The sequence below is a fragment of the Saccopteryx bilineata genome, chromosome 3, assembly GCF_036850765.1.
Source record: "Saccopteryx bilineata isolate mSacBil1 chromosome 3, mSacBil1_pri_phased_curated, whole genome shotgun sequence".
NCBI classification, from domain to species: domain Eukaryota; kingdom Metazoa; phylum Chordata; class Mammalia; order Chiroptera; family Emballonuridae; genus Saccopteryx; species Saccopteryx bilineata.
This window is the reverse complement of record NC_089492.1, coordinates 87,467,984-87,485,328: the sequence shown is the minus strand read 5'-3', so window position 1 is coordinate 87,485,328 and position 17,345 is coordinate 87,467,984. Positions and strand designations below refer to the sequence as shown.

The 17,345-nt window shown below is 51.0% G+C and overlaps 1 protein-coding gene across 1 annotated transcript in view; it reads left to right on the top strand.

The window, feature by feature from the left end:
- Window positions 1–17,345, top strand: part of ALK (ALK receptor tyrosine kinase) — a 690,142-nt gene that overhangs the window by 660,101 nt on the left and 12,696 nt on the right. Inside the window, exons 21-26 of the mRNA XM_066266820.1 lie at window positions 104–194; window positions 310–374; window positions 2,088–2,217; window positions 9,265–9,362; window positions 13,177–13,269; window positions 16,353–16,454. Of these exons, the coding sequence (XP_066122917.1) occupies window positions 104–194; window positions 310–374; window positions 2,088–2,217; window positions 9,265–9,362; window positions 13,177–13,269; window positions 16,353–16,454 (579 nt within the window). The remainder of the gene's footprint in view (window positions 1–103; window positions 195–309; window positions 375–2,087; window positions 2,218–9,264; window positions 9,363–13,176; window positions 13,270–16,352; window positions 16,455–17,345) is intronic.

The following is a 17,345-nucleotide window of genomic DNA, read 5'->3' as shown; positions in this document are numbered from 1 at the left end:
GTGTGCGTGCCCCTCTGCCCCTCACGGGCAGCCACTGACTGTGCCCCGACCTCATTCCCATGGCCTGACCCTCCTGCCTCCTTTTGCCTTCTCCTTTGCACAGTGGTCTGGGCCACGGTGCATTTGGGGAGGTGTATGAAGGTCAGGTGTCTGGAACGCCCAGTGACCCGAGCCCCCTGCAAGTGGCTGTGAAGGTAAGAGGGGCTCCCGCAAGGGCCTGGCCTTGGCCAGCGGTCTCTGAAGGAAGGCCACACGGCCTGCTGACGGCCTCTCGCTCCTGCTGCTAAAGGCCTTCTCGTTCTGTGCCAGACGCTGCCAGAGGTGTGCTCCGAACAGGACGAGCTGGATTTCCTCATGGAAGCCCTGATCATCAGGTAGCGTCACAGGGGCCCCGGCTCCCGTGGACATGCTCCTAACAGGTGTCTCCCAGGGAAACGTCCTCCAGCATGCCCCTCCCTCTCCAGCAGGAGAGGCCCCCAATTCCTAGCACGTCTTACAGAGTGGAACAGCCCCACATGGTTGTCTCGGAGAAAAATCCTCTATGACCTAACAGTCCAGCTGATACCTCTCTGCACCCAACTGGCATCCCTGTGCCATCGATCTTTCCTTGTCCCTTCTTCTTAAGCAGAGTGTGCTAGTTTGTGACAGTGGAAGCTACCATCTCCCTCCAGGTAACTCCTCTGCCTGGCCTTTCACCAACCCCAGCCCTCACACCTCGTGCCCCTAACGCGATGCCAGGCCGCCCCGCCTTGGTCCATGCAGCAGGCCTGCACCCTTCCATTTGTGGCCGGGGCCCCTCACTGGGGGTCCCAGAGTTCAGGGCTGACAGAGATCACTTGAAGGAGGACGCAGGGCTTTGACCTTGAGGTCCAGCCGGGCTCATGGCCTCCTGTTGTACTGGGGAGCTCAGGCCTCCTGACAGGCTGGGGCAACCTGGGGCCCCCCTGGGCGAGAATGGCAGAGGGAAGGCGCCCGAGTGTGCACGTGATATGCCTGCCACGTCTGGAGTCGCAGGAGGACAAACAGCAGACTATGCAGTGTGCTTTAAGAATAACTTATTTTCCCCTGGCCGGTTGGCTCAGCGGTAGAGCGTCGGCCTGGTGTGCGGGGGACCCGGGTTCGATTCCCGGCCAGGGCACATAGGAGAAGCGCCCATTTGCTTCTCCACCCCCTCCCCCTCCTTCTTCTCTGTCTCTCTCTTCCCCTCCCGCAGCCAAGGCTCCATTGGAGCAAAGATGGCCCGGGCACTGAGGATGGCTCCTTGGCCTCTGCCCCAGGTGCTAGAGTGGCTCTGGTCGCGGCAAAGCGATGCCCCGGAGGGGCAGAGCATCGCCCCCTGGTGGGCAGAGCATCGCCCCTGGTGGGCGTGCCGGGTGGATCCTGGTCGGGCGCATGCGGGAGTCTATCTGACTGTCTCTCCCCATTTCCGGCTTCAGAAAAATACAAAAAAAAAAAAAGAATAACTTATTTTCTGATTATACATATAATACATGATTATTGAATAAAACTTGGAAAGTATAAGATTATGTGAAGAAGACCCAAGTCACTCAATCTCACTACTTGACAATAGCTAACCACCATTTTATTGTAACTCTGCGTGTGTGTGTTTGCGCCACGTGGGGTTCCCGGCCTCACTGCCCTGTGCACCCTCTGCAGTGGGACCCCTGTGCCCCTCGCTCTCAGTCTCTTTCACATGACATCACCTGGCAGGTCTCACACAGTCCCTCGTGAGTTCCTCCAGCTTCTGCCTGAGGCCTGCCTCGGAGGACTTGAACGTGAATCCACACACCAGTCTCCCAGAGAGACCCTGGACCTCTCCTGTCTCCCCACCCACTTTCTCACCCTAGTGTCTGTGCAGGGTCCTCCCACCTCCAACCAAATGCTCTCCTGCAGGCTGAGCTCCTGCCGGGCCTGTGCTCTGGTTCTGCCACCTGCTCAGGGATGAGATAGTCCTCCCTGGTGGCTCAGCATGGGACCCCTGCTGCCAACATTTACAGAACACATTTACATATTGTGGCTGCTTTTCCCACTTAAGATTTTCCCAGACTTGGCTCAGTTAAATTTGCTTACCGCCCTCTGCTCTGCAGCAAATTCAATCACCAGAACATCGTGCGCTGTATCGGAGTGAGCCTGCAAGCCCTGCCCCGCTTTATCCTGCTGGAGCTCATGGCAGGAGGAGACCTCAAGTCCTTCCTCCGGGAGACCCGCCCTCGCCCGGTGAGTGGCCCTGTCTTCCCTCAGTGCTGTGCCAAGGAACAGAATGGGCTAAAGGAGCAAGAGTGGGCAGCCTGGGAAGCAACTACTTGGGGGTGGGGTGGGGTGGGCAAGGGAGTCAGCCCCTGGGCATGGATCTGGGGCAGTGGTGGCTGGGCAAGGGAGTCAGCCCCTGGGCATGGATCTGGGGCAGTGGGGGGTGGGTAAGGGAGTCAGCCCCTGGGCATGGATCTGGGGCAGTGGCAGTGGGCAAGGGAGTCAGCCCCTGGGCATGGATCTGGGGCAGTGGTGGGTGGGCAAGGGAGTCAGCCCCTGGGCGTGGATCTGCGGCAGTGGCGGGTGGGCAAGGGAGTCAGCCCCTGGGCGTGGATCTGCGGCAGTGGCGGGTGGGCAAGGGAGTCAGCCCCTGGGCGTGGATCTGCGGCAGTGGCGGGTGGGCAAGGGAGTCAGCCCCTGGGCGTGGATCTGCGGCAGTGGCGGGTGGGCAAGGGAGTCAGCCCCTGGGCGTGGATCTGGGGCAGTGGCGGGTGGGCAAGGGAGACAGCCCCTGGGCGTGGATCTGGGGCAGTGGCGGGTGGGCAAGGGAGTCAGCCCCTGGGCGTGGATCTGGGGCAGTGGCAGTGGGCAAGGGAGTCAGCCCCTGGGCATGGATCTGGGAAAGTGGCAGGTGGGCAAGGGAGTCAGCCCCTGGGCATGGATCTGGGGCAGTGGCAGTGGGCAAGGGAGTCAGCCCCTGGGCATGGATCTGGGAAAGTGGCAGGTGGGCAAGGGAGTCAGCCCCTGGACATGGATCTAGGCAGTGGCCAAAAGAAAACGAACAACATGGACAGCAGTCCTGGGAGCTCATTCAAGGCTTGTGCCATGGGTTCTCCAGCCTGATCCTTTTTATGGCCTGCTGATTATGGAAAACCAAACTAGGACCCGCACACAGAGGGATGTTTATGCCAACCAGGTTGCTAATGGGGTGGGTCAATCCACTCGTTCTGAACCCCACTGCCGTTTCTCAAATGGCAACATCTGACCTTGTAGTTTTACTATCAAAATAAAGTGCTGAAATATTTAGGACGGTGCTACATGTGTCTTACAGTTGAAGGGCTGGAGCTGGGGACGAGGTGGAACCCGGAGTGCCACACCCAGCCCTGCTTGGCCATAGACAACCATGTGGCTTAGGGCAGACTAGCCAACCTCACGTCGGTGTCTGCGACATGAGGTCCAAGGGCTGGACTGGAACATCTTGAACATGGTTCTAAATTTTAAAATGCAGCATACTGGGTGGACCTAGAATCCAGCTACCCACTCTTGTCTTGCTGGGGTCTTCAGAAGGCCCTGAGCACCAGGAACGGGAGCAGAGCAGACCCCTGAGTTAGAACCTGGCTTCCCCGAGCTGCTGCTGGACTCCAGGGAAGACTGGTACGCTCCACACCCCCAGGAATAACTGAAAGACTGACAGACACTCTACTACAGAACTCCCAGAACGGAATATCCTGCTTTCACTCTAGTGGTGGCAGAAACCTTGAAAGGTCACACCTGCTCCTCATCCCCAGTTAGGCTGAATTTAGAATATCTTAGTCTTAGGAGCCTATACCGTTCCTGCAAGCCCCTGGGTGACCCACCTTGGCATTTAAGAATCCCATCTAACTCCTTGAAAAGATGAGTATGCGCGTACCTGGGCACGCCTGGCAGGAGGACGTAGGGGAAAGGAAGACTAACCCATTTCATAACAGTCCTCGTTGGCATTATTATCCTCCTCATCGCTTTCACATTTCTCAAAACAGCTCTCTGAAGTAAACAGCGTAGATCTTTTGCAGATGAGAGAACTGTGGCTCAGAGAGGTTATATGGTTTGCCACACAGGACGTGGAAGAGCTGGGACCAGAACTCAGGACTTACGACTCTCGATTCAGTGATTTTGCCAACCTACTGTGTTTTTTTTTCCCCCAATGATCCGCTTTGAGAAGCCAAGGACTGCCAAGGTGAGGCTGGCTCGTTGAGGGCCAGCACTCCGAGCCACACAGGCATCTCGGCCAGGGTCTGAGCACCACCTCTAAGGCTTTCCCATCGCCGTCTATCAGGGTAGAGCCTTTGGCCCTGTGCCCTGAGACTCTCAGCAGTGCTTCACAGAGGTCCAACGGGGACACGTGGCATACACTTTGGGAAGAGACACAGCTCTGATTTTCCTGATGGACTTTCCTGAGGCTTGAAGAAAAGGAAGTATTGTACATGCAAAGGAGAGATCTAGGATCTGCACAGGGGACCCAGGACCCATCACTCGGCAAGTGCGAGGCCCTTGGTGGCCAGGGTAGGGCAAGAGTGAGGCATGCAGCTTCTCTGTCTTTTGAAGATGAAGGATAATTTGAATATTTTCCCAAAAAAACAAAGTACTGACAAGGAAAAGCAAATCATCAAGGAAAGGCAAAGTCTCCCACCACCTCCCACCCCCCAGGGCCATCATGAGAGGTTCAGATCAGGAGCCTGCTGCCACGTTCTGACCTCTAACGGCAGGCACTGCCCCCAAGATGCCCCAAACCATGAAACGGTCAACTCTCTTGCAAGAGCTCCCTCTGAGAGTCAGGATTCCACCCACCAGACCCACCCAGCCTTGGCCCCGTTCCCGCTTCCTGCGGCCGTCCCTGCCCGCCTGCGCCGGAGACTCACAGCACCCGAGTCATCCTTCTCACCCCCATTGCTCCCACCCGTCGCGGGTGAGCTGGCCCTCCTGAGATACCTGCCACGGCGGTGATTTACAGTGTCCGGCTGCAGCCCTGCAGAGGGACCCCGTGCAAATGTGCTTGTAGCAGCAGCTTCCCTAGAGGGTCTAGATGAGCTGGGTGTCCTGCATGGGTTCTGAGAGCCACAGAGTTCATCTCAGGAAGGTGGGGATCTGGTTGACTGTGAGAAAGGAATGTGTTTGAGTCAACAGAGGAGGCTCATAGCAGCAACTGCTATACGTAATGAAGAAAGGAAGGACGGCTAATGATATCAGGGCTGGAGGAACTGAGGGTAGAGTTGTGTCTCCAGGCTGTGGAACTCACTGGATTCAAAGGCATGAATTCCACCAGTTCATTTGTTGGAATCCTCGGAGACCCTCAGGGCCGACATGATGACCTACTGTGTGCATGCCCTCATCTGGGCATTCAGAAGCAGACTAGGTCTCTGTGCTCACCTCCCCACTCCTGGAACTCAGCAATTCCATAGACTTTCGGGATCAAAGGGCCTCAGAGGTGGTCTAAGAGGCCCTGGCTTCAGATAGCGTGTGGATGGACATGAAGTGACAGACAGATGTACAGATACAGCGAACAGAATGGATGCCCAGGCTAACCACATTCATCATGGAAACAAAATTCATGGCTAACTGATGAAACATCACTTGATGTTTCCCACCTCTTCTATAAGGAAGGTCCCTTTAAATGTAAAAAAAAAAAATATTTGCAGATCCTATCTTTACTTAACAAATATTTATTGAGGGTTTAATATATACCAGATATAGGCTAATCACTGTTTTTTAAGTATACATTGGTTCAATCAATAATGACAAAAGCCATTAAGGAGGCAATAATCTCTTTATTCACCATGGCAGTCATCACCCATAGCAGTGTCTGTCTGTGTGTGGAACATGGTGCCGTCTGTGGTAATAGCTCTCGGGAACATTCACAGGTGACTCTTTGGATCCCAGAGGTCCCAGTGGACAGGAGAGAAGCTCTGATTTGGACTGATGCTCAGGTTTAGATCTTTGCCTAGTTCTGCAATACCAGTGCTTACTCCAAATGCACAAAGGGGCCTTTGGTGTCCGTGGCAAGTCCGCCACGTGAGGAGCCAGGAAATACACGGGGCCACCAGCATTAACATCTCACCCCTTTTCACGTGGCTTTTTGACGCTTTTTATATTTCATGTTCCCTGTCTGCATTTGCTTCTTCCTTTCACCTTTTTCTCTCATTCTTCTATGTGTCAGTTTTATAAACCACTCTTTTTCACTTGGTAAAACAGTTCCTACCCCATCCTATGAGTCTTCATCTCTAAATGATTCAGGATATTCCCCTTAAGAAAAGACTAGATATCAATATTATTCTGTTTTTCATTATTTATATATATATATCTTATCCTTTGGGAATAGCCCCTCAGAAGCTATGGCCAAAGAAATCATTCCACCTCTCTGGATCTGTTTTCTCACCTACAAAGTAAGACATTGGTCTGAACAGTGTCCCTGAAAGGAACACTAGTGCCTAAGGTGTCCCCTGCTCACTCACGTGCTTGAAAGAAATCTGGGGCCAAATTCTAGAGCCATGAGAGACTCCCCTCACTGGATCTTATGCATTCGTGTGCAAAAGACCCTGGCAATTCCTGTGACAACGACCCCTATTTAACCCAGGGATTCCCACACCTCTTGAGTCAAATTCCATCCCACAAGCCCACTTAAGAAACACTGGACAAGATCCTCCCTGTGAACCCTGGACAGGATACACCCATAACCACGATGGCCTGAGGGATGTCACAGGGCCCGAGGCTGCCAGAGGAGATGCCCCACTCAGTGGCAGGCTGCGGGGCTGTGGTGGGGGTGGGGGGACTTTGATTCCTGCTCTGCCCAGGATGGATACAAAGAGCACTGAGCGCACAGGCTGTACTCTGCACGGCTACTTTAAGCATCAGGTTTGCCACACCATACACCCTTCCCCTGTACACACACACACACACACACACACACACACACATACACCACGGTTGCCGACGGTCTGCTTCTGTGCAGTGTGATTAGTGGAGTGGTTAATTTGCTCTGAGCAGCCACAGATAGGGAGCCCAGATAAACCCGGCCCTGGGGTAACACCCGGGAAGATTTCTCCCTGCAGCCTGCCGGGCTCACAGAACCTCTGTGACATCAAAGGTCCCATCCTGAGTGATGGGGGAACACAGAGACTGGGGAAGCCAGGAGCGTGTCCTCCTTTAATCGGAACAGAAAGCTTTTTCCTGAGGAGAGAAAAAGATATTTCTAATACTAGAGCAAGATGGCTGAATATTTCCCTCAGAAGTACATGTACCTTTTTTTCCCAGGAAATGGGCACTATCTCTCTCATGGTACCCAGTATTTCTGACCCTAACAAGGACCCTGGAGAAACCACACACGCGGACCATTTCCCAAGGCCTCTGCGGCCCTCTCACCACAACCCCGATGATAACTGCACGTCCCTTAGGAAGCACTCCCTCTGTGCCTCTCTGTGCGTCCTCCTAGTGCCATGCCACTTCCGCAGATGAGGACACTGTGGCTTGGAGAGTGACAAAGCAGTTAGCCCCAGGTCACACAGCCAGTGCGGGACAAGCAGGGGTGGAACCCAGGTCAGCTCGACGGACTGTGAAATAGCTGCCCCTGGATGTGTGTGTGCTATTCACTCTGTCACTGTGCTCACATATGCCATCTCTTCTCTGACAGGCCCTCCTTGAGAAGCTTAACTTGAACTTGAATCCTGCCTCCCCCAGCCCAGATCCTTAAATCCTGCTCAGGGCTCTTTCATATCTACCCTGTTAGCTGTGTGACCTGGCATGCAACACTTAGCCTCTCTGAGCCCTCAGCCTTCTCTTCTTTAATAAAAAGGTAACAGTGCCTGACCAGGCAGTGGTGCAGTGGATAGAGCATCAGACTGGGATGCGGAGGACCCAGGTTCGAGACCCCGAGGTCGCCAGCTTGAGCGCGGGCTCATCTGGTTTGAGCAAAGCTCACCAGCTTGGACCCAAGGTCGCTGGCTCGAGCAAGGGGTTACTCGGTCTGCTGTAGCCCCACGGTCAAGGCACATATGAGAAAGCAATCAATGAACAACTAAGGTGTCGCAACAAAAAACTGATGATTGATACTTCTCATCTTTCTCCATTCCTGTCTGTCTGTCCCTATCTATCCCTCTCTCTGACTCTCTCTCTGTCTCTGTAAAAAAACAAACAAACAAAAAACCCAGAGGTAACAGTCTCTTCCCTACCGACAACAAAGGAGGTTGTGGCTGCATCAGAGAGATCATGTACTTGGACTTGTTTTATTGCACGTAAGGCAGGGCCTGGTGTTTCACAGGCAGGCTTTCTACGTTGTCCCCTGCAGAATGAAGCATGACTCCTCCCCACCTCCCCAGACCCACACCCACCCACACCATTACTCCAAGGCGTCCTGGGGAGACCCTGACCTGTGGCGCAGAAACGCCCCCGGCATCTAGGTAAATCCTAGTTCATGTATAATCATCCAACCCCCCCCCCAATATTTATTGAACCACTACAGTGTGCCAAGCCCTGTGCTGGATACCGTGGAGGTGGACGCTGAAGTCCCTGCCCGGGGACCTCAAGGTTTACTTGGGGACGTGGTAAAATACACAGAACAACAAAGGAAATATGACACTGCATATGACAAGCTGCCGCAGACTTGGCGGATTTAGGAATTAAACAGACACCAACATAGGATGTCGCCTTCAGAAAAGGCTTCTGGCACACGGGTTGTCCAGGTGGGGATGGCCGTACCCTGGGCGGCCCACCCGGGCGGGTGATGTTCTCAGGTTCAGAACAGCCTGAGTTTCTTTGGTTGCCCAGCATTTCCCCAGAGTTCCCTCTTTTCTTTTCCAGTCCGCATTAGGTCCAGATATTCTTAGAGAAAATTTACATTTTAAAACATTTAGAGAATTTTGAAAACAACATTATTCCCCTGGATTTTCTCACAGGTTTGTTTGTAAGTTTGGGGGTCCCGGTGCTTGTGGGGATTGAGGTGGAAGAATCGGTGGAGGGGGAGGGTCACCTGGCCCATCCCGGCTGCCCGGGAGCCAGGCCTGACTGCTGCTTTACTCACCTGAGCTTGGTGAAACCTGCAAATGCCACACCCACCTGGAGTAATTGGCTCATCTGTCTGGGCTGAGGCCCCGGCATCTGTATTGATTTAAAACTGCCAGGAGAATTTCTAATGTGCAGGCAGGGCGGGGACCCCTGGGGACGGCGAGTCTGGGTCTGGCCTCCTTGTGAACACTTGAAGCTAGTGTTTCAGGCCTTCTCCCCCCAGGAACTTCTCACCAGTGGGTCGTTTCTGTCTCCCCACAGAACCAGCCCTCCTCCCTGGCCATGCTGGACCTCCTGCATGTGGCTCGGGACATTGCCTGTGGCTGCCAGTACTTGGAGGAAAATCACTTCATCCACCGGTGAGTCAAAATGCCTGCCCTACCCCCACCCCCCACCTTCCGCCTTCTGCACGGCCTCCTTACCATCAGGGGCCAGTCTTTCTTTGTCTTTAAGATGACTACTTACTCTATCAGGGCTCCACCTGCCCCATCTGTAAAATGGATATAAAATATCCATTCACACCAGTGCTGAAGACCTAGATGAGCTGTTTTGACCTCCTGTGGGGCCCCCTGCCTGGATCTTGCAGTGAAACCATCAAGTCCTGTATCACTTTAAGGCTCCCTCTTCCAGAAAACACCTCCTTAAGGAAATTAAAGGAGTTCATATTTTCACGTATTTGATGAGAGGACCTCAAAAGCAAGAATCCTGTTTATTCATATTTGCATCCCTGCCATATAATGAGGCACAAGAAATGTTTGTCAGATAAATTAATTTCTTCTAAAATACCCAGAAACAGGCATAATGATTATTTGATTTACTTCTACACTTCGTTTCTTCTGCTGTGTAAGATCTTTGTGTTTACATGGTGTCTGGGCTGCAACCTGAAGCCCACAGGTGATGATATAGATGTCATAGATTACTCTGACTTCTTCCCACGTGAGTGTTCATAGCTTTCTCAGCTGACAGCTTAATTCTGAAATCTGAAAAGTCAAATAGATTGTTCAGCTGTTTGCAACGCTCTTCCTGACGATTCCTTATAATTGAGTAAATAACAACTTGGTGAATTAACAATTATTTAACTCCTGTCTTCAAAGAGGATAAGGCATATTCCTAACACTTAGAACACGTGAGTATAAAGTAGAAAATGGGGCGCCGCATCAGGTCAGAAGTAGCAAAGCATGAAAGGAGACAGGAAGCTCTGCTGTCTCCCTGATAAAAAATGGGAGAATTAAAGAGCAAGGCCTACGCTCACCAGGTGCCGAAAGTCATTCCCCAAACAAGGCAGTAAGCTCTACGGGGGGGGGGGGGGGGGGGGGGGGGGGGGGCTGGTCCTGTTACTGTCACTTCATTGTTTGGTCTTCAGTTCTTCCTCTTGACTGTAAACCTTTCCACCACGTGGACGACTTTTCTGGACAGAAGTAACAGAAGCAGAGGAGGGGCCGGGGGCAACCCTTTATGTTCTGGCTCAAAGCTACCCCCTCCGTTTCCAAACGTGGGTCAGTCCTGCCACGGCTGTTCTCACCCTTTCTGTTGTGCCCAGAACTTTTCACGTCTCAGCTCTGGGCTCTGTTGTTGCTCGGACACGACAAGGTTGTGCTCTTTGTGGAATTGGTCCTTGGTTGCAGCTGCCTTGGCACCTGTGGCTATGTCCTTTAACCCTGGACTCATCTGAGGGCGACCTGTGCAGTCACCTTAGAGACTTCAGATGTCTCCCTCTGCTTGTCCCTGAGATCTTATCTGCTTCATCTCCCGCGTTAGAGCGTATGGACTCCGGCTGAGGGATCCTATCCATCTTTCCCCTGACGTTTTGAAATCTGCTTCCCTAGAGCCGTGAGGCATTGGACCATATCCAATGCTCTGTTATTAGAGATAATAAGATAACAGGACCACATTCTCTCAAGATTTCTGTCGCTGTCAAATCTATAAATAGTTACTGAAGGTCAGAATTTGATCCCAGAGTAACAGTGTGTTGCTCCTTTTATCTGTTTTGAGAAATGAGATGGCCAAAGATAAATCAATATATCAGAGGGTCTGCTTTATAAGCAAAAGGCGACCTCTAGCAGAGACTGGCCATCTCAACCAAGCTTTTCTTCTGGGTAAATTAGCATCAGGAAAGGATCTGTTGCAGCTCTGGCTGGCTGGAAAGTCTGTGGCTCACTCCCACAGAAGTACCACCTCCAATTCCCTCTCCTCCACCTCTATCCTCTGGGCGATGCCCAGCTCCCGAGCAAGCACACCGCCCAAATGCAGCGCGGACTCCCTCACCGGATCCTCACACTCCCATTTTTCTACTAGAGCTGTTTCCTTTGGTTATAGTTTATTACCATTTCAAGACTATGTGTCATTCTTCCGACTTTTGGTGTGTTCTATGATACTGTATTTATTTTCTTGCCATTAAATTCAATATCACTATTTTAAGCAACCATTCTATGCACAGCAGCGTAAAGACCTTTCTGGAGCCATAAATATTGTTCCTGGTCTACTTCGCTGTATTTCTCTTTGGAAGTAATGGCTATATATTTCACTATTTTTCTTCTTTCTGATGTCATACATGTAATGCTTGTATAGTTTTATTAGGGCATTTTATGCTCCATTGCTCCTCCAACTTCAACATAAACCTCTGGATCAGACCAGTGGTATTAACAACATCCATCTCCCTCCCTGGCCCATCGTCCTAGTATCCTAAGCCATGACCCCCAGTCCAGATCCTATTTCTAAATACTACCCAGTTGTTTATTTTTGATGTTCTTCTTGACCTCCATGAAGCAAGTCGAAAATATGAAAACAGCAACTGTGACAGTGGTGGGATTCAGCCGGTTCATACCGGTTAGGCAGACCCGATACCTAATTTTTTGTTGAGTTCTGCAAACCACTTGTAATCGGGGTGCTCTCTAAGGTGGGCACCTGGGCAGCCGCCCAATGTGGAAACCACAAGTTTACATTCCTTACTCTTTTCTAACGTTCATCTGCACCCATAGTAATGTTCATTCCATCCATAGGTAAAAAAAAAAATTGCAAGTGAGAACGCCAATCAAGAAGCAATATGGAAATACCTTAAATAACAGTTTTATTGTTTTTTGTCAGGTGTTATTTAATATTTTTCATTAATATTTTAAAATTCTTTCTTATAACATAGTCTAGTTTTATATACCTCTATTATTGTTATTTAAGTATGTATTAAATGCATGAAATAATAAACTGCCTTTTGATATATTGTTTTTTTATACTTAAAACGGTCATTAGGGCAGAGAACCAGTTGTTAAGTTATTTGAATCCCACCACTGATCTGTGGCCCCCAAGAACTACAACTTATTTTTCTGTCCTGAACTTGAATATTATCAGAGCCCACTCCAGACCCCTCTGGCCACTCCCTCCGTTCCTGCATGCATGGCAGAATGGGCACTCGAGCAGCCAGTGGGTAGAAGCTGAGTCCTGGCAAGCTCTGGGCATGCCTTATGGGCACCTGAAGTGTGGCAACAGAGAAGACAAGACAACTTTGTAGCTTGAAAGAAGTGACTCTTTAGCCATGTAGCTATGATGCAGACAGCTTAGCAAAGGCTTTAGGTAAAGTCATGGCTGTAAGAACCATAATGGCTTATTCATAAAGAAAGTGACAAATATTTGGGACTACCTGAACCTACTTGAATTTGACATCATGGAAACCACGCTGTTCCAGAAGCCGCCCTCAGACAACTGACAGAAACCAACCAGCAATCTGTACAAACAATAGCCTGAGGACAAGTGGCATTTTTTATGTCCCTGTGTTACTGCTCTTAGCATAATTTGTTTAATAAAATGAAGATAATGATAGTACCCTGTATCTCCTAGGGTTGTTATGAGAATTAGATATGAAGCACTTAGAACAATACTTAGTACATAGTAAAAGGCCAATAAATTCTAGTTTCTATTACAGTTATTTTTATATTATTATCCTATTAAACACTCTCCAGCCTCTCCCTAATTATTTCCCATTTCCCTGTTAGCTCTGTGGCCTAGAGTCGGCATAGCTATTTCTTGTCGATGTAAATTACAATGTAGTGAAGGAAGTATGGAGCTGGGAAGGGAACTGTTTGAACTTCAGATTAGAGGCGAAAATCCTAGTGATGAATCCTATACATTCATTTTCCCAGAGATAAAATCAGGAGATTCATTTTCTCATTTGTTTCTTCCCAGGGACATTGCTGCCAGGAACTGCCTCTTGACCTGCTCAGGCCCCGGAAGAGTAGCCAAGATCGGGGACTTTGGGATGGCCCGAGACATCTATAGGTGAGTCAATACTGCCATCTCCATCTTGGCCCGCCCACACTAGAGAATGGGACGTACTGCCTGTGCCCTAAATCATCCCTGGTGCCTTGTCAACTTGCCATCTAAAATTTTATTAAGTTCCTTTTCATGGCCTGGCCTGTAGTGGCACAGTGGATAAAGGATCAACCTAGAATGCTGAGGTCACCCGTTCAAAATCCTGGGCTTGGCTGCTCAAGGCATATACAGAAAGTGGCTACTACGAGTTAATGCTTACCTCTGTTCTCTCCTCTTTCTCTCTCTCCCCCCCATCTAAAAATCAATAAATAGAATATTAGAAAAGAAAAATTTCCTTTTCACAATACAGGAAACCTTAAGTAGTTTCTACACCTGAAGTCTAAATCTGGAATCACAATTGCCCACCATGATTGACACACCAAGTTCTTAATAAGGTCGTCTCTCTGGTTCTGATGCTCCAACCCTAACACATTCTGAGACACAGAAAAACTTGGATGCACAATATGGAAAAAGTTTCTAAGTAAACATGATCTCAGGAATTAGAAATGGCCTCAGCTTCCACCACACCAGGCTAGCGCAGCCCCGAGCTGACAGGATGCTGGCCCACCCTCAATCGCCCTCAGCACACTAGGAGACACAAGGTGGCGATAAAGCCCGCAGCTGCTTCACTCAGCTTTGTGTCTTGTTCTCTGTAATAGTCTCAAGGCTACATTTTGGCCCTGGCCAGCTAGCTCAGTGGTAGAGTGTCAGCCTGGCATGTGGAAGTCCCAGGTTCAATTCCCGGTTAGGGCACACAGGAGAAGTGCCCATCTGCTTCTCCACCTTTTCCCCCTCTCCTCTATCTCTCTCTTCCCCTCCCGCAGCCAAGGCTCCATTGGAGCAAAGTTGGCCCGGGCACTGAGGACGGCTCCATGGCCTCTGCCTCAGGTGCTAGAATGGCTCTGGTTGCAACAGAGCAACTCCCCAGATGGGCAGAGCATTGCCCCCTGGTGGGCATGCCGGGTGGATCCTGGTTGGGTGCATGCGGGAGTCTGTCTCTCTGCTTCCCTGCTTCTCACTTCAGAAAAATGCAAAAAAAAAAAAAAAAAAGCCTCAAGGCTGCATTTTTTTTTTTTTCATTTTTCTGAAGCTGGAAACAGAGAGAGACAGTCAGACAGACTCCCGCATGCGCCCGACCGGGATCCACCCGGCACGCCCACCAGGGGCGACGCTCTGCCCACCAGGGGGCGATGCTCTGCCCATCCTGGGTGTCGCCATGTTACGACCAGAGCCACTCTAGCGCCTGAGGCAGAGGCCACAGAGCCATCCCCAGCGCCCGGGCCATCTTTGCTCCAATGGAGCCTTGGCTGCGGGAGGGGAAGAGAGAGACAGAGAGGAAAGCGCGGCGGAGGGGTGGAGAAGCAAATGGGCGCTTCTCCTGTGTGCCCTGGCCGGGAATCGAACCCGGGTCCTCCGCACGCTAGGCCGATGCTCTACCGCTGAGCCAACCGGCCAGGGCAAGGCTGCATTTTAAATGTAAAATAATTTTTAATTAAAAAAATACTTCTATCACACTTGATCTCACGTTACTTCTTTATCTAATTATTTACAACAGTCTCTTGCTCCAGGAGCTGAGCGAGTAGTTCATGGTATGGTCATTAATCACACTTTCCCTAACCCAGAGACTGAGCAGAAATGGTCATGTAGACCTTTCAGTCTTCGGAGAGCGAGGGAGACCCTGAAGCCCTCCGTCAGAACTGGCAGCCATCCTGGGGCGGGGGTGGGGTGGTGCTGATGCCCCCCTCCAACCACAGGGGAGCAGCATGTGGAAGAGACTGAGTTAGCAATGTTCTTGACCACGGTCGGCCACCACCGACCCCTCCACACTGCCTGGTTGCTGCACTTTGCCTTCACCTACCACCTAGTCTCAGCGCTCCTTCCCCGCTATCTCAGCACGTGCCTGTGGTCCACAATACAAAAAGCACGACTTAGGATCCCTTCCGTCCATCCTCAGTGCTGACAGCCCCCCAGCTCTAGGCTTCACCACCCCAGCGTACCCACAGTCCCTGTTCCCACATGCGCTGTGCAACCTCAGCTGTAGGGGACGGTCTTCCAGGAGAGCATCTGCGCCGCTCCGTCAGCCCCTCTGTGACAGGGCCCCTGTGCCTGACCCCTGCCTCAAGCAGAGCAAATCAATTCCTCATCCGAGTCACAGTTTCCTACATACTGACATCATTACATGTGTTGTTATGTACTGTGGTTCTTATGACTGTTTCCTCCACTAAACCTGTCTCTGGAAGTCTTATTTATGTCCTCACCACATGGCAGAGTACCTGATACATTCCAAACGCTCAGTATGTGTTTGTGGGAGTAATTAATTAATCGAGGCAGCTTGTGGGGAAGCTGCCTACGCTAGCTAGCGCATCCTAGCAGGAGAACTCAGGGCTAGGGGTGGAGCCTGTGTCAAAGGTGTACGAATTAATTTATTAGTGTTTATCGGTGAGTCGATTTAATAACATCACTGACAAACACTAATAAATTAATTCATACTTTTGACACCTGCTCCAGCCCTAGCCCTGCGTTCCCTGCCAGGGTGTGTTGCACGAAGCAGCCGCCCCACCCCACCCCCACCCGCTGCCCAGTTGCCCAGCTGCCCGAGTGTTTGCGGAGTGCCTGCATTGGACTGAGCACTGTGTGCTGGGCGGAGCCGGAGTGAGCAGCACAGCCCGCTCTCACTGCCTCCTCTGTAGATCCTGCGTTACTGTGGATCCTCAGGAACAGGCTACACTTACCATGTTGGAGGGGTGTTAGTCATTGTCAGTTACAGTAAACAAAAGCCATCAGGGAAATCTAACCATCTCTGGTGGGTATTTTAGTCATTGTGTAGATCCTTTCTTTTATGCCTCCAGTGGGCAGTTTTATTTCTGATTAAATGACAGCAAATTTCTTAACCAAATGATCTGTGTTCCCCTGTTCTCCTCAATCACAGAACCCTCACTAATTCCAGTCCTTTAATGGGTAGAACTTGTTGCCACTTTCTCAAGTTGCCTGGAGCTTTTGCTCAGAGCCACCTCCAGAATTGAGTTCGGTTTTCTTCTCCTCCCCCACAGAGCTAGCTACTACCGAAAGGGAGGCTGTGCAATGCTGCCCGTGAAGTGGATGCCCCCAGAGGCCTTCATGGAAGGAATATTTACATCCAAAACAGACACGTGGTGAGTCTTTCTGCGGCCCTCCTCCATGTCTCACCATGGGCTGTAAGGGGGATCCCACACTCAGCAGGGGGGGCCCTGTGTCAGGGGAAGGGTCAGAGGAGAAACATCAGTGCACCTGGACAAGTAGCCTTTGAAAGCTAGCAGACATCAGAATCGTTGGAAAGGTCTGTTAAAACAGAATGCTGGGCCCCACCCTGAGAGCTTCTGATTCAGAAGATTTGGGGTCAGGTTGAGAATCTGCATTTCTTACAAGTTCCCAGGTGATGCCGATACTGCTGGCTGGGGGACCCCCACTGAGAGCCACACATAATATCTTGTTCATAATAACAAAGTTGGATTTATTCCGGGAGGGCAACATTGAGTTAAAATTAGAAAATTGTGGCTGGTTAGTTCAGTTGGTTAGGGCATCATCACAGTACACCAAATTTGCAGGTTCGATCCCCATCAGGGCACATACAAGAATTAATCAGTGAATGCATAAATAAGTGGAACAACACTTATTCTCCCTCTCATTCTCTCTCCCTCTCTCTCTCTCTCTCTCTCTCTCTCCCTCCCTCTCTCCTTCCCTCTCTCTACCTCTCACCTCTCTCTCTGCCTCTCCCTCTCTCTGCCTCACCCTCTCTCTGCCTCACCCTCTCTCTTTCTCCCTCTCTCTCTCTCCCTCTCTTTCTCCCTCTCTCCCTCCCTCTCTCTACCTATCCCTCTCTCTCTGCCTCTCCCTCTCTCTGCCTCTCCCTCTCTCTGCCTCACCCTCTCTCTTTCTCCCTCTCTCTCTCTCCCTCTCTTTCTCCCTCTCTCCCTCTTTCTCTCTCTTCCTCTCTCTACCTATCCCTCTCTCTACCTCTCCCTCTCTCTCCCCCTCTCTCTGCCTCTCCCTCTCTCTCTCTCCCT